At 42.4% G+C, this 21,642-nt stretch overlaps 1 protein-coding gene across 12 annotated transcripts in view; it reads left to right on the forward strand.

Annotated features, from left to right (window-relative positions):
* EBF1 (EBF transcription factor 1) overlaps positions 1–21,642 on the forward strand; it is a 298,786-nt gene that overhangs the window by 198,528 nt on the left and 78,616 nt on the right. For 8 of the 12 annotated variants that reach the window (XM_054217556.1, XM_054217563.1, XM_054217557.1 and 5 more), the window contains one exon: positions 2,662–2,803. In XM_054217556.1, coding sequence (XP_054073531.1) covers positions 2,662–2,803 — 142 coding nt within the window. The remainder of the gene's footprint in view (positions 1–2,661; positions 2,804–21,642) is intronic. The other 4 variants (XM_054217567.1, XM_054217568.1, XM_054217561.1 and 1 more) reach the window with 1 other exon arrangement.

Consider the following 21,642-nt stretch of genomic DNA (forward strand, 5'->3'; position numbering starts at 1 on the left):
ACAGGATTGAGACCAAACTTGCTATTATTAGTCTTGACCCGTTATTTTTCTGGAATCCTATTTCTAGAAATGTTCAAAAGTTTGGGTTTCAGCACAGACCAGCTTTAGTGGGAAATCTGCGCGTAGCTATATGGTTTTCGGATCGGGGAAAATATTTTATGTTGTAGCCATTGTTATTAATTGCAGTAGTGTTAATTTTCTGATGCATCTAGGCAGATCGTAGAAGATAAGGAGCAGGCATAAATCACGGAGCTGTGACAGGCAATGCCAGCTAAGGACTTGGCTCAAAATCCCAGTTGCAAAGAATTTACAATGGTTGCAAGTGCACAAATAAGATTGCAAACCCTGAGCCACTTACTATAAGATCATATTTTATTGAAAATATCATAAACTTTATTCTATCCCTCAGGAATGCAATGGATAAATTACTTTTGAAATCCCTTTTGGAATTTTATATATAGGGCTTGGGTTTTTTTTCCCCTTAGTTTGATTTCAGAAAAACTTACCTACAGTATTTGGTGATTTCTTTTTCCCAAATTTCCATCTGTAAGAGCTCTTGAATCATTTATTCTGTATTTTAATATCTTTCACTTAAAACGCGCACAAAAATCTGTTGCCTGGAATGCCATTCTGAGGGATGGGTTTAGGATCCTTTAGATATAAACTGTTCTCTTTTGTATTCCTCTTTTTAAAGACAAAGACTTCGGGATTAGCTGTGGGCAATTTAGCAGCGTTCCTTACTTTATATTTTTGAGCATTTTAATTGGTGGTCGGAAATAGGTGGAAAATTTTTTCTTCAACTTCTTTTTTTAGATCCAATTCACGTGATGAAATTGAATTGTTGTAAGCGATCCTTTAAATGTCCCCATTTGACCAACTTTGAGAGGCAGCAGCTTCCTGAGAGAGTTGAAGTAATGTTTGCCAATCCTTGTAAAGCATTTCACCTCTTCAGAGGCTAAAGCCTCTCAAAACCAAGAACAATTAAAGCGAGAGCCTTTCAGAGCGACTGGGGAATTCAGGAAAATAAATCAGAAATCCTCTGCCGTGGCTCTGGAGGCTTGCCTCATTATAAGAGCAGATCTATTAGCCCCCTTGCCATTGTCTTTCATTTCTCAAGTGAGGTGATTCTAATTAAATTAATCTGCATGTCAATCTATCGGTGATCAATCAAAAGGGCTGAGGTCCCCCTTTGCGGCAGTGTGCTTGCGGCTGACAGGGGCTGATAATGGAGGAAGAAATAAACTGTCGAGCAAAGTTAATTAGTCAACATAATAGGTGGATTAAACAGGAGCTGCTGATTGCTGTTTCACATGTCGAAGCATGAGGTGGGAGCTGAAACTGCAATTAACAGACAATTATTATATTTGGTTGTAAGAGGTCGCATGAATAAACATATCTCTGTGGGTTTCAGTTTTTAATCCCTTTCCCTGTTTAATGTAAGGAGAAGTGTAGGTCATTTCTTCTTATTGTTTTAGTCGAAGTTCTCAAAGGCGACGCGTGCTCCTAAGCAAACCAGCAGCAAGCTGAAGGCCAAATCTTTGGCTGGGGTAAAACGCTGGGAATGCCGTACTTTGTGGGGAAAAGGCTGTGGGAGGGGGCAGCTGAATGAAAGCCAGGGAGGCTCTGAAGTCACTTGGTCGGAGAGGGGTGGGAGGACACCCGGTGTGATGAGCTCACAGCTCCGCCAGGGACTTGCCCTGTGCGTCCGCCCTTTTCCTCCACAATGGTTGGTGGCTCGGGTCCCCTTGGCCTGAACGGGGATTTCCTATAGGATGGTGCCTGCCGAGCCTCAAGGTTGAGAGGTCCCCCCGGACGCCTCTGAGCAGTTGGGTCTTTTACTCTGGACCCAACGCTTACCCATTTGACCCTGTTGGGTTGGCTCCTCTCCTGCTCTGGGCTACTCTGGGGAGCAGAAATGTTGGATGTTGCCTCCAGGGCAGTGCTTCTCTGTCTCCCTCCCCTCACCTCAAACCAAATCCCAGGTGTTGACATTGAGATAAGTTGAGAAATACAAATAATTCTAATGCTGGATGAATAGGGTTGTGTTCTCCAGATCAAGACCCCACTGTCAAGCGTGCGTGTGTACACAAACATACCTATACGTACTGCCTGAGATAGACCTCGGGAGAAATCTGGGCAAATTCAACAACCTGTGGTGGCTGTACTGAGGGGAGAACAGTAGAGGAGGAGGGGGGGAGGCACGCAACAACGTTCATTGCAACTTCACAAAGTACGCTTTTGTTTTCTTTTATTCTGAATCGATTCTCATTTGCAATGTCAACAGCTCTATCTACTTCAGCATGGAAACTGAAGGATAATTTAGGGTGAAACACAGCTGCCCTTGTATATAGGGGAAAAAATACTTAATAAAGATCTTCTTGTTAAAATGATGGTTAACAGTGTGCCGTCTGCCGTGCAGCTACAAACTCTGCAATTTAACTTAAAACTGCATCAAAAGCTTGTGATGCCAAAGACCCACTCATCAATAGCGTCTCTTGTTAGATTTGTACAGCATAAGCACCAGTTATTATGCGAAATAGCTATGCAATTTTCTACAGCTCCCAGCTGTTATTTATTTAACTGAGTTTATTACACTCCGTGCTTCTTAAAAAACGTACATATATATCCAAATCTTCCTCCATTTTGCTCTTGTGCTTGCAGGTTGTGGTATCTACAACAGTCAATGTTGATGGCCATGTGTTGGCAGTGTCGGACAATATGTTTGTACACAACAATTCCAAGCACGGGCGGAGAGCTCGAAGACTCGATCCCTCGGAAGGTACGCCTTCTTATCTGGAACATGGTAGGCATATAATTTTCATTGGTTGGCATTGCTACTTTAAATGTGGATTTATTTGGTTTGTGTCTCTGGCTGCTGGTTTCAAATTGTCCTGTAACAGTTTATACCTTTGGGACTGGCTATTTTAAAGAGACGGGCCTCCAGACTGAAGGGGTAATTTTACAAGTAGGTCAGCACCAAATGTAGTGGAATGACAAACCAGTAGGCAAACATGGGTGCGGAGTCTGGAGTCTGTCCTATGTGTCGGTGAAGTGTGGTGATTTCTTTCTTTTTTATCTATTCAGCACCCAAATTTTGGAATCTGATCTTTTTTTTCCAAATTGCCTTGGGCTTTGACTGGGCATCTAAAGGACGCTGTATATTTTCTGAAGTGCTCAGCACCCAAATTTCGCATTGGATTTCTATAGAGTGCTGAGCTCTCTAGGAGATCCATCTGCTCCTTTGAATTGCCCTAAATGGAATCAGAGCCCTTTTGGAAATCCATCTGCTTACTCAAGCCATGGACGAATGTTCTTTTCTGGCTCCAGCTGTGCCAGCTGAGGAAGTTGCTCTTCCCTGCGTGCCACAGCTGCTCGTCTCCTGCCTGCTGCAGGCTCTTCTCCACCATGGCCATGCCAGCTAAGATGGTTGTCTGATTGCTCCCAAGTCTCCTTCAATCCGAAGAAATTATTTTGCGTTAAATCGTTTAAATAATAATTCTCTGCCAGTCTAGCTTATTTTGCTGAAATGATTGAAGGAGAAGCGGTGCAAGGCAGTTTGTCTGGCTTTTCTGAAAGGACAGTAAGCCCCAGCAAGGGTGGGATGGGTGCACGTGGGGGACGGTAATCTTTTCTGTAAGATCAGCTGGTCCTGGAAGAGAACATCTGCGGGTGAGTGTAGGTGCTTAAAAAGGGAGTTGTTGAGTGTAAATGTACTTTGAAAAATCTGGATTTGATTAATGTTTTGTTTTGCTCTTTGTCCTCAAAGCTGATGACTACTACTGAAAAACAAAACAAAAACAGAGGGCATTTCACTCCCTCTCCCTGTTCCAGCTTGGTAGAAAGCTCTTTGTCTTCCAAGGCGTTTGTAATCCTAGACTCAATAGGTGCTTGCTCCCTCTAAGAGATGTGCACCCTCAGCTTCCAGGGAGGCAGTTCAGTGTAGAAGGCACCAGTCCTTTATGCTGGTTTGTTGCACAAATATTTGCCAAGGATCTGATGAATAATTAAATAGATTTTTCCAAGGAGTTTGAAGAAACCAGATAAAATTTTCTCTGGGAAAGTGAATGCCACTCAGAAAAATGTTAACTAGATATGTTAAAAGAAATTATTAATACTGAGAAATGGGCAAATGTGTGGGTTTCTGCTACTCAAGCTTTCTATTCTGTTTATGCTTTCAGGCATCAGGCCTGCAAGCACTTATGCATATATTTAAGATTATGCGCACATATGGTCCTGTTGGGATCAATGAGGCTTCTTGTGTCAGTAAAGTTGAGGGTATTGATAAGTGTTTGCAGAATCGGGTCTGTAGTTCACACTTACTAACCTAAAATTCTTAGCTCAGCAGCGTTTCTCATTATATAAACATAACTTACATCTGTATTTATTTAGCTCTAACTTTTTATGTAGGCTATGAGCCGTTTTCAGCCATAATTCAAGTTATAGAATTTTTTTTCATCCTGCCAACAACCTAATTTAATAAACAAACCACTGTCATAATTTTTGCTGAATTTTTCTAAGGAATGTATGAACTCTGTCTTTATTAATTAGCAGAAGGCGGAACGTTACAAAAGGAAACCTCTCTGTTCAACTTTGTAATCTTGTCATTAAGTCTAGCCTTTGAAAAAAACACTCCGATTTTTTACTTATATTCGTACTAACGTAGGTGCCATCTTTTCTTTCTTTCCCCACCCGCTCTTGCAGTCTTCTCAGTGCGTGCTTTTGGTCAAGGCAATACTTACTTTTTCATACATAAATTTTCTTATTTACATGCATGTTGTAATAGCATCATGTTGTACCACAACTATTGTTCCCACTCCTACTACCTGAGGGATTCTGTTAGCAAAATGAAACAAAAAAAAATAATCCTATGCTTACATATCTACACAAACCCTAGTTCCTGTGCTAACATTAAAAGTCAACATCTGCAAAATATCTCCGTGTGTACTTTTTGTGGGAAAGGTGATTTTTCTAATCTACTTTCTCAGGCACCTCTCAAGTAACCTCATAAAGCAACCGCTAGTAAATTCTTACTTCTGGATAGAAACCTCCCCACTACAAAATTGCACTCTTCCCAAAGGCTTGGTGGAGCCTTTCTTTTTAACCCAAATCCTTCAATCCAGCTCTCCAGGAATTCTATGCACATTTGGGTCCAAGAGACAGGGGAAAAAAATCATAAAAATAAATCCAGTAACTGTTTTAAATGTTGGTATTAAATGTCTAAAACACTTAACTGAATGAAAAAAAAAAATAGGAAAAGTCTCAACTGGGCTTAATGCTGTTGAATTTTGGGCAACCACCACGAACTTTAGACCCGCAGGAACAGATGACAGTTTTCTCCACTGAAATTACTTTTTAGTTTGAGTCCCAAAGTACGTTATTTCCCTTCAGTTTGTGGAATTTTCATTTTGGATAATATCTTCAAGTGTAAGTAGCAGAGACAGTTTGTTTGTCTTTGCTCTTTCCAGCTTTTCTGCTGGGGAAGGGCAGATTGACCCGAAGTACCTGTGAATGGTGGAGTGGGAAGCCAACGCAGTCATGGCTAGTTTGTCTCTGGTTTATTGCTCTGGTCAGCACCTTCTGATCACAGGTTTTTAAACGCTGGGATCTAACTGTAATATGCCCTTGACGAAACGTATTCCCATGTACTTTCTGAGGTCTTTAACTCTTTAACACAAATATCCCATCACAACAGAAATGGATGCCCGACTGCGTGGGGACTGGCGAAAGGGGAGAGGGCATGTAGCAAGCAAATGTGCTGGTTGCCTCGTTTAGTTAGACGATATCCAGCATATTTTTCCTTACAAAGTTGTTTTGGGACATGCTGCTCTTAGACATGGAGTTGCAGAGACTTTTGGTGCCAAAAAGCTGGAAAGAAAGCTTTTCCTCCCGAGCCACTCGGGAGCCTGGTGTGTCCACATTCCGATTTTACCATCTCATTAGCAGGTAGCCTGGATTATTTTTGGGATATCCAACACATCTCTATTTATATCTTGCTTGTCAGATAGTAAAATGAAAGTTCCTTTTCGTAGCTCGTCTCTCTGAATGCAACTAGGAACCTGGATCCTGGTTTCGTATCCGCACACACACTGTCCTCCTTGAAACCAGCGGGTTAAGAAGCTCCTATTTCAAATAAATATATCTATCTTTCAAAAGTAATAGCTGGCAGAGGCCAATTATTTCATACATCTCTGTGTGGTATAAATAGGGTAAGCCACAGTAATCTGTGGTTTTCAGTAATTATCACTTTTTCATTCACAAATAGTTGAATCCTCACTTGTTTTATATTTATGGTAAACCAGAAAACCGGTGTGGTTGACCTTTCTAAATTGTACGTATACAGTAAGATGTACAGTGAAGAGCCAGTAGGCCCCAACCAGGGGAATGTGTTTCAGCATCTAGTTCATCCCGGGGTGTCAATTTTAAAAGCAAAATCTTTCCCTTGCAATTTAAGTGACGAGCTTATGGAAGGGGGGAATTCTGACAGGGATTGCATCAACCCTTTTCAAGTTCACCAGCATGAAGTCCACCGCTGCAGATGTCTGCAAAGTGTCCAGTTCAAACTCTCATGTCGCTGCAAAGTAAAAATTCTTTTTTCCCCCAAATCTTTGAATGGCTTTGCAAGACTGTAAAGCCAATTGCAGCATCAGTTTCTCTATTATTTTTCCTCACTGGCAGAATGCAATGCCCTCGAAAAATGATAGTCCCTGAGACCCTGTCAGTTTGCATGCTCTAACACTTTATTATCTAATGATCTAATATGCAACAAGGCAAAGAGGGGGTGCTTATCACCCTGACAGAATGCCTAAGAGAAGTGACTAAATTACTTTATGTACCATTAGCGCTAGCTGCCACGGTGAACTCACTGTGAGCATTTATGCAAATATTCCTGAATACATTCAAGTGGCCTTGTCAGGAAGACGACTGACAAGCTGCTTAAATGCTTGGGTTTTTAAAGGGACAGTTTGATTTCTTTTCCTTTTCCTTCCTCCTCCTCTTCCTCCTCCTCAGGAGAGCACTGAAGAATTAGATGGTGGTGAGGTTTGCTGGCGATTGGGTTCTGAGTCGTCTCAACGGCAGCAAAAGATGAAAGATGCAGAGTAGAAACAGGGACAAATTGTAAGACATGATGTCAGAATTTGCAGATGGAAGCGGAGACGACCATGATTTCTAAAGCAATGTCCCGCCATTATTTTCATATGAAATATATATAAATCTGAGTGAGCGTACATATATCTAAAATAGGTCATTATATAGCTAAACCATTATTAGTGGCTGCCTTATACTGGAAACGGTAGTGCATGACGGGATTATTTGATCACTCTACTGTGGTACCTGAGACAGTCAAGCTTTTCCAACGTTGTTTTAGTTCGTGATAGCAATGAGTGATTCAGACCATTTGCAGTCTGCAGGCGAAAACCTCCTCAATGAAGGAAAAGCAGTAGTTGCTGTGCCCCAGCCGGGCACGTCGGGTGGATCCTCTTGTCAGCAGTGGGGCATTTAAAGAGCATTTACTGCTAATCCTGCCCATCCTGGGCAATTTGAGAGCCCGCAGGCACCACAGTAGGCACATTCGCAAATTTTCCACTAAATCTTCAGATTTGAAAGCAAAAAATGATTTCTAGGCTGTGTCTTAGTTGATTATATATTTTCTATTTAGGTTAATAAAAAGGAAAGTTTTTCCCCACCTTATAAGCTATTTTGAGAGGATAATCTTTAAAATAAAGTTTGAGACTGACTGCCCTTAGGCATCACTGTCGTCTAGTCTGACTCTTACCAGAATCGTTGAGAGAGGTCATTGTATACCTTGAATTCAGCGGCACGTGCTGGGCACACCAGTTGACGATTCCTGAAGGATGCTCAGAAATGTGACGTAGTGACGTGGTTCTTGTGCTGTAAGTGGCTTTTCCACAACTTTCACTACTACATTTTTGGTGATACGGATGGTCATGAAGAGGATGCCCCTATCAATCAGCTCCATTTTAACCACTTCAACCCTGAATCTCTTGGTGTCGCATGGGTCCGTGCTAGTTGATAAAATTATTGATACAAGACAGAATACTGATGGAAGCGAAAAATATTAGCAAGTTGAGAAACGTTAATCTGCAAAAGTTGATCCATAGCCTTAGATGGCATAGGTTGAGATTCTTAATCAAAGTTAGGGACTACTGCACTCACAAACTGGCAGGTCTAAACAAAGAAACTTTTAATGTTCGACTTGTTTCATCTGTGGGTGGAAGCACCTGCTATATCTTAGTGCTTCACTTAAGAATGTTTTCATGATTATGTGAAAAATATAAACACATAATCTTTTTCTGCACGGTATCATTCTATATAGAGAAATGCACTGGGCTTGATTTATTATTTAGAAGGAAAATATTGAAAAAAAATATTAGGATTCTACCACTCTACTTGAGGGGATCTTGTATGTTATTCTGAGTTACGCCTGCTTTCTAATTTATTTTCTATGAGGGAAGAATACCTAGGGTTGTTGGACATCTCTATGCATACACAAGGGAAAAAAATGTGACTTTCAGAACATTGCACAACATGGATAGTAATAACAGTAAGTGAGCCTTGATATACTGAAGGATTGCAAAACTTCAAGCTGGAAATCATTTTCTTTACTTTTGCCAAGTTGTCTTTTTCATATCGGTTCCTTCATAAATGCAGTGACTCATAAATTCAGGCAATTTTTTACATAATGGCTTGTTATGTGTTCTTGGAACTTGACCTCACTGAGTGTGTAATATTAACCTCTTCGCTGCCCTGTGGATTTACTGTATGTTTCTAATATGAGTGAGCACACCAGGGCTGGATTAGTCCAGTATGTCTGCTCAGATGGAGCTAGAGCATTTGTCCCTGTGAAGAGACAAACCACGGCCAGAAGGTTACAGTGTAAAGACTCCAATGTGTTCTCCCCAACATTTTAACTCTGGGGACCGTTGGAGTAAGTTGCCAAAACTGTGTCAGGTTCTCTACAGGTTGCAAATGTTAAGTCAGGACACGGTATCTTCCTAAAAAGTATACGGCGGGTCGGGGAGAGGTTAAGGTTTGAGAAATCCCTCACCCAGGAATGGCTGGGTGAGGTTCCATGGTGGGCGCTGTGCAGCTGTCAGGCTGCGATTGAAATGGCCCCTTCAGGAGTAAAATTTCGGGATCCCTCAGGTTAGCAAAACACAGCAGAGCTCAGATTCGTACAGCTCCAATTTCGGTAGCCAAAACTGCGTTAACAAAATTATGCCCCACTGAATTATGCTGATGTCTTTTTTTTTAATCTTGACCAGAGCAGAGTAGCTGTCTGCAGGCCCAGACCCCCGCTGGATATTGCTGAGAATTTCCCAAGAACTGGGGGGGTGGAGCTGCCCTTCTCACAGCCAGGCACGTCAAACAGAAAATCTTCTGTTTCTGTTTGTCTTGGGCACAAATCAGCCATCGAGGAGAGGTACTCAAAAGCTTAGGGTATCTGGCTGCAGCAATTTTGATCTTTGAAAATTTATTTTTAGTCTAAGGGCAAATGGAAAGAAGATTTAAATGATTTTCTGAGACAGAGACTTTTAACGGTTGATCCGGGCAAGGAGATTCCAGAATTTCAGTTCTGCCATTAGGCTGTGGGTATTTCATGAAATTGGAGTTGTGCAGTTGTGATTTTTTTTTTTTTCAGTATTTAAACATTATTTCATGACATGTATGTACTAACTCTGCTGCCGCCATGTCGCAGGAGACTAAAGAGATACTATTTGAAGTATTCTAGTCTTAAATAAAAAGGATTGCTGTTACATGATGCCCATGGAAATACCCCCTGAAAAGTCAAGTTCAGGTACTCCAGGTGCTGCAGTTAGAAAGGATTCCTGCTTGACAGTCACTTATCAGGGATCTAGTGTCATGTCTAATTGAAAAAGGAAAAAATGCTACAATGGCAGCGGGAAGCACCTTGATTTTAAACAGATAAGGTGTGGCAGTTTCTACCTGTGAGAAGCTGCCCTTTATGTTTTCCAAATAAATGAAAAATAAAACAGCCCTTCCCCCGTACTATCTAAACGATGTCAAGCTGTGATAAGTTGTTACCCTCTATTGTTATGAGGATGTCATGAATTCCTGGAAAAATAGTACCTGGATGAAGATAGAGCGCATTTTGTGAAGTTCCCAGAGGAGCTTTCAGAACTGTGCTCCCAAAATTGCAAAAAGAAGAAAACATGGGGAACACGGTCATTACAATTCGATACAGATTTGTGTGAAAAAACCCCTGTTTTGTTACGGCAAACAGATAAGGGAGAGAAGTTCAGATGGAAATTCTCCGATCACCATGAGCGTTGACTCTTGCGTTGAGAGTTAGACCGACCGCTTTCTGCAGGTTCGAGGTTTCTTTCCAAACCTCGGAGGAATCAGAGTACAGTCATGCAAGTAGAAAACCCTTAGCTACGCTGTTTGGCTGAAACTTCACAGCTACTGATGCAGGAGAACATTCAGTAGCACTCAAATAGGCAATGAATATTCATAGATAATGAGCATTCATTACATTTCAATTTGCTTTGCTGGCCACCATGTCACTAACACAATGGCATCATAGGGGAGACGAATGACATTAGGATTAGAGAAATGTTTGAGAGCTACTGCACCCTATGGCAGCGACATTTTGCCAGGCGTCGTTTTTACAACCTTCCAAAATGTGCACAACAGCAAATGACAAAATATTATATTCTTGTACTACGATTAATATTATTTCTGAACAAATCCCTCTAACTTAGCTTTTCAATTATAGGATGCTTTTATTGTTGTTATGTTGGGAAAAGATGTTTTTTCACTCCAGTCCCCTGCTGATTTGGGCAAAGTACAAAGAAAAAGGATCTTGTGAATTGTGGTTTGTAAACGAAGGCCAAGAACTAGTGATTTTTTGAGTACTCACCTGGATGTCATAAAAGGTCGCGATTGTCAAAGAACGGTGTTCACAGCAGTTTGCAGGTATCTGGACACTTCCAAATGTTTCCTGTTAGGCACCCCAGCATTTAAATACCCCAAAGCGGCTGGCGATTAGGAAAGGTCTCTGTTCCCATGGAACTTACATCCAAAGCTGTGAATCAGCCGAGTGCTAACAATCTCGGGATTAAAGTTTTGCTTAGATGAAAATTTCCCACCAAATTGTCATTTCAAATACTCCGATGAGAAAACTTCACAAATAATGAACTCGGTATTTTTTGCATCTCTGGCTGCACATCTTCTCGTTGAAGGGAGAGAAGACCTGTGTGAGCATTCGGGTCTCTCTTACTGTCCGTTGCAGGGTGTCTGCCAAGTGTGTCCCCAGAAAAATGACTATTTGACAAAGCTCCTCCATGTCCGAGGAGATGAGTTAATAGCTTAAACCAGGAAACTGATGCAGAAAATGGAACCTACCAGGGTGGGATCTTTGGAGTGGTTACTCTAATCTGGGTTGCCATCTGAAAATTATTAATGTTAGTAGTAAGGAATAAAAATAAACTCCTAATAATTAATATTGGAATGGAGACAGGCTTTGTGTTTGGCCCAAATCCAGAATACAAGACTTTCAGGAGTGCGTGGCATTGCAAAACGTGTGCTTTCATTAAAGCCAGTAGTACAACTTCATAAAGTGTTTTCTAGAATCTTAGCCCAAACTGTTTGCTGAGCATAACCAGAAAGCTTTGTGTGTCACAATTAGTCCTTTCTGCTTCCCACCTTCATTCCATGACTTACAGTTCTCTTTGTGACAAAACAAATCTTTAGCGTGAAAGTGACTGTAATATCAGCAGTGCTGCTTTCTGACCTCATCGAGCGACGCAAATAGGGTTAGGAAGTTTATTAAAAAGACCAAGAGTAAAGTTTTATGAAAAACTTGTCTGAAACTTAGCAGTTTAAATGTATTTCTCAAAAGTAATTCAGACATCTAGATCTGCAAGTTAAGGTACAAGGGCCACTGTGAGGTACTTAACAAGATACCGTCCGTCATGAAGTGGATTTTTAGGATTTTCTGAACTTGCGATCCATTTTTATGAGTCAAGTGGTCGTCCAGAAATGTAGGTAGCCCTGCAATCTTTTTGGAAATTCTTGCACCTCAAGCCAAACTCTCAGAGCACCAAGGTGCCTAAAGCTGCGGGTAGGTGTTTAGTGGGATTTTTAAAACTCCCACGGGCTACAGAATTTCTATGCCTGTCTGCCAGGATCTTTGAAAATTCCATTAAGCGTGCTTACTGGAACCACTGGATAGCTGTGGGCTTCCACAAATCTGGTCCCAAATTCTGCAGGAACCCGTGTGCTCTTTACTGCACTACTGTTGGAGTGTCTGTTAGCAATGGGAGCACAAGGAAATTCAAAATTAACTATGTTTCGTTAATACCATATCATTATGGTTTTGTAGCAACTCTCTCAGAGGTTCTGGATCTATCCCATGATGAAAAGCAAAGCGTGTTTCCCGCGGAGGTCCCTGTTTGGGTTGTGAGGTGGCCGCAGACGTGCTAGATCTCCCCCGCTGCTGGAGACTGAACAGACCACTCGCCTTGCTGCTCGCTGAAAGCCCCTGCTTGCAGATGGAATTCATAGGTTTGGTGTTACCTGATCTGCGCCGAGAGGGAAGGCCAGCACTCGGAGGTGAACTGCAGGCCTGACCGCAACGCGGCTCGTCTTTCCAGCTGCAGCTTTAGTTTGTGGGTTGGGGTTTGAGGTCACGGCGCTGTGCCGCAGTACGTTCAGGTGAGAGCATCGCTCAACTTCCTGGGCTCTTTGAGGAGATGGAGAGAGGGAAAAAATTATTTCGGATGAGGTTTGGCTCTCTGAGGTGAAGCAATTCTGATTAGGGGCCCTTTGGGGAAAACGATCCCCTTCCTGGGATCGTGAGCTTGAAGGCGGCAGCAAGCGCTGCCTCCTCATTTGGCCCCCAGTCTGAGCAGAGGTGCCTGCTGGAAAGCCCCAGAGTCAGGTGCCTGTTCAATATCAGCTGCCAAATATTTTTTATGGGGTTGCTTCTGGCTGCTTCCTACCCATGGTACCGTCTTGCCGAGGTCCCTTGGTACTTTTGGGAGCCAGCACGGAACTCCCGGCTCTCCGGGCGTCCAGAGGTGTCTGCCCATGTCTGCTCATCGTATAGCGGAAAGAGGATCCTAATTTAGGCAGACTGACTCACCCAGCCAGAGCTGGAGTCTGACTTCTTACGTGCTGCAGTGCCTTAGGTAGGTGGTCTGAATATGGCCCTAAATAAATAAATACAAACATAGCATGACTTTATCAGACACGCTGAAAGAACAACTTCTCTAAGCATTTGTAGGCTTGAGTCCAAAGTATTCACTTCTCAGATTTTCAGCGTGCTGGTTTTATGTGGTGTCACTGCTGGATTGATACTATGAACTATAAATATATTTTTATGCTTGTGTTTTTGCAAGTAAAGCCTAAATGGCTGGGAGGGGGTGCTTGACCCTGCCTCCAGCGCAGCACAAAGAACAGAGGAGGAAACGGTCTGAAAGACACTGCACAGCAGAGACAAGGGGGTCTCAGTCTCCGCAGCGCAATCAGGGCTTCTGCTTGAAATGCAATTCGGGTTACGTCGCCTCCATTGCTGTCCCGCTGCCATCACAAACAGGGGCCGAGTATCGTATTGCATTCCTGAATCAAACCTCCCAAATAATACTATTAATATCAATTGAATTATTTTGTTTATTTTTCTTATCCTCCCTTCTCATCCCATCCCAGGTAGTCGTTAGTTTGTAGTATTTTTCTGGCCAGGACAGCAATTTAGTTAAACCTTCTGATCGCCGGGATGCTTTTCTTAGGGAAGAGCCGGCCGGATTCCCTGCCCCTTCCCCTGGCCCAGGGCCTGGGCACCCGAGGCCGTCCATCGGACCTTGGTCTCCCCGTCGGCAGCTCTGCGTAACCTGTCAGGGAGACAGCCCGAGCACAGTTTTTGCACGTGATGAATATGGATCTTTGCTGCGTCTGGCAGGCTGCAACAATGAATGCAGAAGACTGTCGTTAATAGATAATAAAAGCAGAAAGCAACATTAATGGGAATAAGCTTCTCTTTTACGGGGGCTGATTATTACTGTTTTGTTCTTGGCCTGTGACTAGATCGCGACGCAAATAACAGCTACCAATGCTGTGTGCACGCATGTGTTTTGTTGTTGGCTGGTTTTTAATCTGGAATATTTAACCATGATATCTTCAAAGTGCGATTGTGTCATACATTCTCATACACTAATAGATTTCAAAGATGAAGAGCCTTGCTGCTTTATGTTTAGCCATGCCTTCATCTATAACTTTATGGCAGTATTATGGCTTAATGAATTGAACAAGTCCCAGAACAACAACAAAAATGCTTTTTTGTTTCAATTTAGATATTGCATACTTTGTTCTTCAAACGAGTAATAAAACCAATATGTTTCTTTAGTGGTAAACTTCAGGCTAACTTCGTCTCACATTACTAATCAAGTACTCAAGGATATGTGCGTGCACACATACGTGTGGGTGTGGGTGGTAAACAGGCGCTTTCAGCCGTGGAGCTAGGCATAGGCTGAACATTCGTATTCCGATAGCGATAGGCAAACCTCCGAGAACAGATGGAGCAGAGTTCAGCACAAAGGTTTAATCCTATCAGGATGATTCCTGTATGGCCATCTGGATAATCCGGCGCACAAATTCAGTGCCTGTTAAAAATACAACGTAGGCCAAGATTAGCGTCACAGATTTTCCACTAGGCTTGTTCATATTTGACTTTATGATTCTCAGACTCCAGAAAATTGCATTAGAGAGCAGCCTGTGATTTGTGAGAGAAATCAGACGAGGAATCAGAACTCTTAGGGTACTTGAATTTCCCCTCAAGAAACTGGATTACAGGCACTGCCTGTCCCTGCCACAACTGCTTTGTGTTTCTACGCGGGTTGTTCTGTGTCTGAGAGAGGGTTACTGCGAGCTCTCTGTTGTGGGCAGACATTCTCGGCTCTGCTGAACAAAGAGACTTCAGCTAAAAATTAATTTTAGTCAGGGCTCTTGTTTTTATCAGGATGAAATAAATTCTTTGTCTGCTGTAGAATCCATCTCAGGTGAACTTCTGATTTTTGCGCTCTATCACATAGCAGGGTGTTTAACTGATTTCGGGGGGGTGGAGTTCTGGTTTTCTCATTGTGGTAAGCGAAAGATTCTGTGAAAGTTTAATTGATGCTAGTATTTAGTTTGGGGGCATAAGGATTTAGACTTAGACTGCTAGAATAGTTTCTGTGTATCATCGACTGAACCTTGCCAGCGTGACCGTGACATACCAGTGTATGTCCGAACACCAAGACGGGCGCTGCTGTGCGTGGGATGCTGAACTTTTTATACCTTGCAGGGATGGGAAGCTGTGGCTGGGGAGCTTTTATCTTGACCTACGTTCTGACTCCAGAGAGGTTTGCTGTGAGAGATTTACAGTTTTGTTAAGGTACTGTTGGAAAATAAGAGAGAAAATGAGACCAGGGTGATGGTGAAACAAAACATGAATTTAGAAATAGCACCCACCTGCCCTTCCGTTAGGCTGGGATTCAGCAAAACAGTAAACCAGAGGGTTAACACTCAGCAAGTGTCTGGTTCCATCCTATAAAATGCTTTGCTGGTTCAGGACCTTCGTGAGCAGCACTGAAGGACCAGGCAGTTAAATTAAGTAGGTTTTGGGGTATGCGAGCTATGCGGTGATGTTTGTTTTGACAAACTTTTAGGGTTGATTTATATTACACATTTTGGGCTTCCATTCTCAAGGTTGCCTTCATCCTCACCCAGAAATTGCATCAGCGTAACTATTTTTAAACTCTAGTGCACTTAAACAGATGCAGTCTCCTCTCTGGACATTCTTATTGTTTTGAAAATAGTCAGATTGGCTTAGCTGGGCTCTGTAACTTTATCAGCGGAAGTTAAATCAGAAGGAAGCCATTGAAATTGAAACGAGAGAGGCATATAGGATTTTTTCACTGTTTTACTAATGAAGCTTTCAAAGTCCACATTCAGATAAAACGGTGCAATCCCGCGCATATGTGACACGTTAGCCCCCTGCATGCTATTGCCTTCAGCTTCCCGTCTTTTAGGAACACTGTTCCTGCGCCTTTCCAAGTGACCCCATGGGATGGAGGAAGGAGTGAAGAAATTGAGGTGTAATAATTTGGGGGCTCACAGTAAAGCGTGTATTTTGCTTGGGGCCAAAATGTACCCGTGCATCCCTGAGGGAGGAGGACGTGCTGCAGCAGTCGCTGGCGTGGTGCTTGGGTCTGAGCAAACTTGTCCCCAGTTTGGAGCTGGAAGCGCGGCCAGTATTTGGTAGGCCCCGTGCGATATTCTTGGATGCGCTGTTCCTCCTCCTGATGCTCTGCGTGTACATCCCCTGTGCAGCCGAGCTGCCCGAGACAACAGAGACGGTGTCAGCGCTGGAGCTGAGGAGCCGCGCTGGTTCAGGCAGAGTGCTGGCTTTGGCCAAGGCCACCCACGGCACTTTCTTCCCGGCGGACTCAAAGTGAAAATCTTCCAAATTCGGGGCAAAAATAATGAATGCAAAAATTATAGTTTAAAGCCTGCTTGAAATTTCCTTGAAATAAAAAAAAAAAAAAAAAAAAACAAACATAAAAAATTTTCACAATAAAATTGTTAGGCTTCTTAAAAAAAATTAAAATACGTATAGTTATATATATAGAGAGAGCATATATATATTCAATAATAATAATATAAATACTTATTTTTATATATATATATTCATATTTAGGCTGAACCTATATAATGAATTTAACCAAATTTTCAAGTGTTTTTGCAACATTACATTTTTCTTGGTGAAAGTATTATGTGCCAGAGAAACACGACAGAGCTCTCTTTTCGAGGTCAAGTTTTACTGACTTGCAGTGAAATGCTAAGGACTCTTACCGTTTTATTCATTTTTGGAAAGCAGGAGGTAGCTCCCGAAGTAAAAACCAACCAACCAAAAAAAAAAACCAAACCAAAAACTTCCCTGTGTTTGAAAGAAGGAATGAAACTGCATCTCTTGCAGTCGGAGAGATTGCTAATTAGAGGTAACTCTTTTTATTTAGAGATAACTAAATTATGGAAATGTTTTAAGTAAAATACAGAGCGGACTGGTTTTTGTAACACATCTCTCATTATTCAGGATTGCCTCCTTTTTCCATGCAGTCATTTTTCAGGCAGCGATCAACAACTGAGAGCTTTGGAAATCATTAAGGAGAGAGAAACAAGAGGACTCCATGAATTGTAACTTTGCTAGCTGAGGCATCAGGAAGGATAAAAGAGAAAGACTGGCTTAACTATTGATTGTAGGTGGAATATTATACCAGGTAATTTACATTTTCAATTCCCATTAATGGGAACAGAGCATCCAAAATGTTAGGCGGAAAATCGCAGCCAACACCTTTAATTTCACTACTGGAAAACAAACAAAGGCAACATTGCCTCCCTTCCCCCAGCCTGGAGGGATTGCACGGTGCTTGTATTTTTGGTCCGGTGATTTCACCCAGCGCAGACGTCATGAAGAACCAGGAGGTAGCTGCCATCTTTGGCAGGGTGTTGTAATCGTTAAAGCTTGCAAATGCCAAGTCCCAAATATCGAGATGCTGTAAAGGAGGGAGCTGGGAAGGGGGAGCGGGGCATCGCGTCCTCGTGCCTGTGTTGCATAAAGCTGCGTGAGTTATCTCCTCGAGAGGGAAACCTCTGTTACCCTGTTTCCTGCACAGCAGCTGCTTATTGTCAGGAGAGAATAGGAGGGAGAGCAGGCTGCGATATGAAAAAGGAAAGCAGGAAGATCATCACTTTACTAAGATAAACACCAAGTGCATTGTTTAGCTTAAGAGTGCAGATTTAATGCTCCGCTACAATATGTAAAAACTCTGCCACATTCCCTTTCCCTGAAGTATCTGTGAATAACCCTTTGGGATGGTCCCGCAGACTTTTCCCATCCAGGCTGGCTCAGCTGCTTTCAGCTGCTTTCAGGTGCTTGTGCTGGATACAGCTCCGGCAACGCCTCCGCAGGCTGGGCTGGAACGGTACCGTTGTGTGGGCACACAAACTTCTTAGGGTCCATCCTTTCAGCGTGCTCCAAGTAGGTGAGCAGAGGAGGACAACTCCTGCTTCTCAGCAATGAGAAAATTATTTTTTCAAAAAAAACCCACCCAAACTCAAAACCTTCCAAAATACTTGGTTCATTCTCTCAAACTGGCAAATTTTGGAAAATTATAGTTTTCGGTTCTGAAAAAAACCCAACTGCTCTCCCATGATAAAATCAATTTCTTAAAGTGCTTAATGTGGAAAATCCCCTTTTTAAGGAGGAAACACACCTTGCCAAACTGAAAGTGCTGATCAGAAAAGGGGCCTTGAGCGTCCCAATAGGTGCTGTACACCTTCGGCTCCAGAGTGCTGCGGGAAAGGAATTTAGGCTCAGAGCATTCGTGGGCACTGCCTTGCTCGGGGTTGCAAACCCTACGGGATTCCAATAGCTATGAGGGAAGATCTACAACAGATGACGTAAAAGTGCTGTAGAAATCCCAGAGGTAGCGCTGAGTCGCTGCTACGTTTGACTCTGCAACACTGGGTAGACATAGCAGCTCAGTTCCTGAAACCAGCGTATTGGCATTAATATTTCGGCTCTGATGCTGCTAGTTCTCATGTCGGGTTGGATGCTCTACTCGCTGCACAGGGTGGTCTACATGTAACTTAAGTGGGTTTTGAAATGGGAAAACCCAGTTCCGTATACATTACGTAGCTCTTGGCAGCACTGCACTGAGCACTGCCCAACTATCTTAAAAAGTCTAGTTCCTTGTTCTGCAACTTCTTCGGCTGGGTTTTTAAGCACTTACTTCAGTGGTTTCTTGAATCACAGCTTCGTTATTAAGTCATGGTTTTTAGTGCTTAGAACTGATTTGTCTTGATATTCTGAAAATCAGTAGTTTGGCGAAAGCATTTAACAGGTTGCAGGATCAGACCCGTAAACTGTGGGTTAATCTGTGGCTTATTTTTATATATTTAGCCTGGAATTAGGTTTTACCCAAGAAAAAAAGGCAAATTCAATTAAACTCCAGATATTTTCAGTACTTCCTGTAAGATGAGACATAAATTCCCCGTTCCTCTGAATTCCCAGTTTTAACTGCCTTTATGCAACTCTCTTTGCGTGTCACGATACTCCTAAAGAGAAGAAAAATAAAAGCATGTACCCCATCATTTAAACTCCTGTTGTGATGCGGCAATTGTTGTCAGAGCCTCATCTATGGAATAATGGAGGGTGAAACCACACTTCACGATAAAAACTGCAGGCGAGGTCATTCTGACAGTCACCAGCACAAACTGGATATTAATCATAGAGCAAATACGTTTCAGAAGGTAAATAAGAGCAGTCCCAGAGCCCTGCTGATAGCTGTGCATCCCACTGATTCACCTCACTGAACATTTACCTCTAAGCTCAATTAACCCTTATTCCAAGGCCACCCATAAACTTTGTGGTAAATATGGTTTTTTCCTCTGGCCTCTGTTGCCTATCAGTGGAATAGATCATTTCTGTTGCTGGATAAAATGCTGTCTCTGTTGATGAACGCAGGTCCCTAATTAAGAACATGAGATGTCCGGTGTGTGTTTGTGAGGGACTTGATTCTGCAGCTCGTTGAGTCTGTAAATTCAGATGCTCGACGCTCCCGAGGGCGGCTGCTATTTCTCCTGTCTTGAGGTGCTATTTGAGGCAGACAGAAATGCTCCGGAGGCAGAGGGATGGGGACGCGGGGGAGAGGGATTTCCTACTGCGATCGCCTGCACACAAAGTTAGTTGTTAAACGCGCACAAGAAGCTATGAGGAGACGTTATTGCTGCTGTTTTGTTATTATTATTGTTGTTATTAGTATTATTAGCGCTGTTATTATTCTCCCTTCCAAGCATTGTTCAGAGGCAAATTGGAAATGTGGTAATTAGGCCCTGACTGGTAGTGTAGTACGAGTGTCCTGAGCCAAAGTTCAACACCCTGAAATGAAATTTAAACCAATTAATCTGTTAGATTTTTATCGCTTGTCCGTGTTTTCTCAGCAATTTCTCAGCAATTCCCTCAGCACACGGCCTTTGATCAACTCTCATACAAAAGCTAAAATGTGTGCCTGCTGCTAGCAAGATGGGGCTGACATTAACATGGCACTCATAAAACAATCAGAGCAGTGAAGCCCTCAAACAGACAGGGCATAGTAATATTTAATAAAAGCGCACACATAATCTTCAGAATTAGCATTTTGTGCCTTGCAGTACCTTTGGGAGAAGAGCTTTTATTTGTGGAGTGATCATTATTATAACAAAGAAGAGCTACCTAATAATTTCCACTTTAACTCTGCAATATGCCACGAGCATTTCTGAACCATTATGCTAAACTGTGGCGGGGTAATCATTTTATTGTCACAGTTTGAAGGAAGAAAAATCAGTAGCTAGGGGAGTACGAGAACACAGGAACACACTGACACGCACAGCACGCAACGAAAACTTTTCCTTTTTGCTACCCGTGTGCTGAAGTTGGTACCTACCATCCTTTGTATGGAAGGTGATTAGATTCAACAATGTATATTCTGAGGAAAGATAAAGATTTCAAAAGAACGTCGTTTCCCCTGAAAGTCATTGTCGTTTCAGTCGGGACGGACAAACGACAAGCCTCTCCTTGAAGGGTTAAGTTAAGCTCTCTCTTTATTACAAACTTGGCTTTCTTATACTTATGGGTACGCTGCAATCTCTGTCTCTTCTGTCAAAGGGTCTACGGGCCCGCCATATCCCCCAACAAGTCATTAAGGTTTTTGCGCATAAATCCTTAAAATTTATCCATAGGGACCTTAGCTTTGAAGTCAGTGGCAAAATTCCCGTTGGCTTTCGTAAGTTTGGGATTGCAGCGCCTCCCTCTAACATCTCTATCTGTTAACTCAAAACACGGAGCGGCACAATGAAACGTGTCAGGTGTTAACACTGATTTGCCTTGATATTATGCAAAGAAGGAGAGCAGCTCATTAAGACTCATGACCATGAGGCCGTTTCAGCAGGTGGAGGATGTGGCCCCATCACCTCCAGCAAGGAGCCGCAAGGTCCGTGCCTGCAGTCGGGGGGGTCACGCTCAGTTTTTCCGCAGTCCAACGACTCTTCTGAAAACATGCAGCAAACGTAATACGCTCACGCCAAAGAGTCTTACAATCTTACCTGATAGTTAGGCTACCGAACTCTTTTGCTTCTGGTCGTAGTTGTGCCAGCTGTTCATTTTCAAAAACAGGTTTACATGTGTAAGAACGTGTAATTATTCTTTTTTATTATAATTCTCCTCTGGACTTATAGTCCATTGATGTTATCAGTCACGTACACTTCATTGCCTTTACTAGAACTGCTCTAAAGTCCTGCACTGCATTTTTTCATCAGTGAAGTTTCCGACTTCAACCAAAATCTCTTTTTCTACAGAAAACCATACATTTTCTGCAACTTTTTTGGTATTTGTTTAAACATCACTTTAGGAATGATGCTTTGGTGTTACAGAAGAGCATGTGATAATGTTTTGAAACAAAATATTTTTTTCTTGGAAATATTAAAAAGTGATATAGCTAATTCCAGATGGAGATTCTGGAACTTTGCATTCTGCAAAAAAAACCCCCAAATGTTCTGTGCTGTGGTTTCTCTTGTGACCAAAAC

The sequence above is a fragment of the Rissa tridactyla genome, chromosome 11, assembly GCF_028500815.1.
Source record: "Rissa tridactyla isolate bRisTri1 chromosome 11, bRisTri1.patW.cur.20221130, whole genome shotgun sequence".
NCBI classification, from domain to species: Eukaryota; Metazoa; Chordata; class Aves; order Charadriiformes; family Laridae; genus Rissa; species Rissa tridactyla.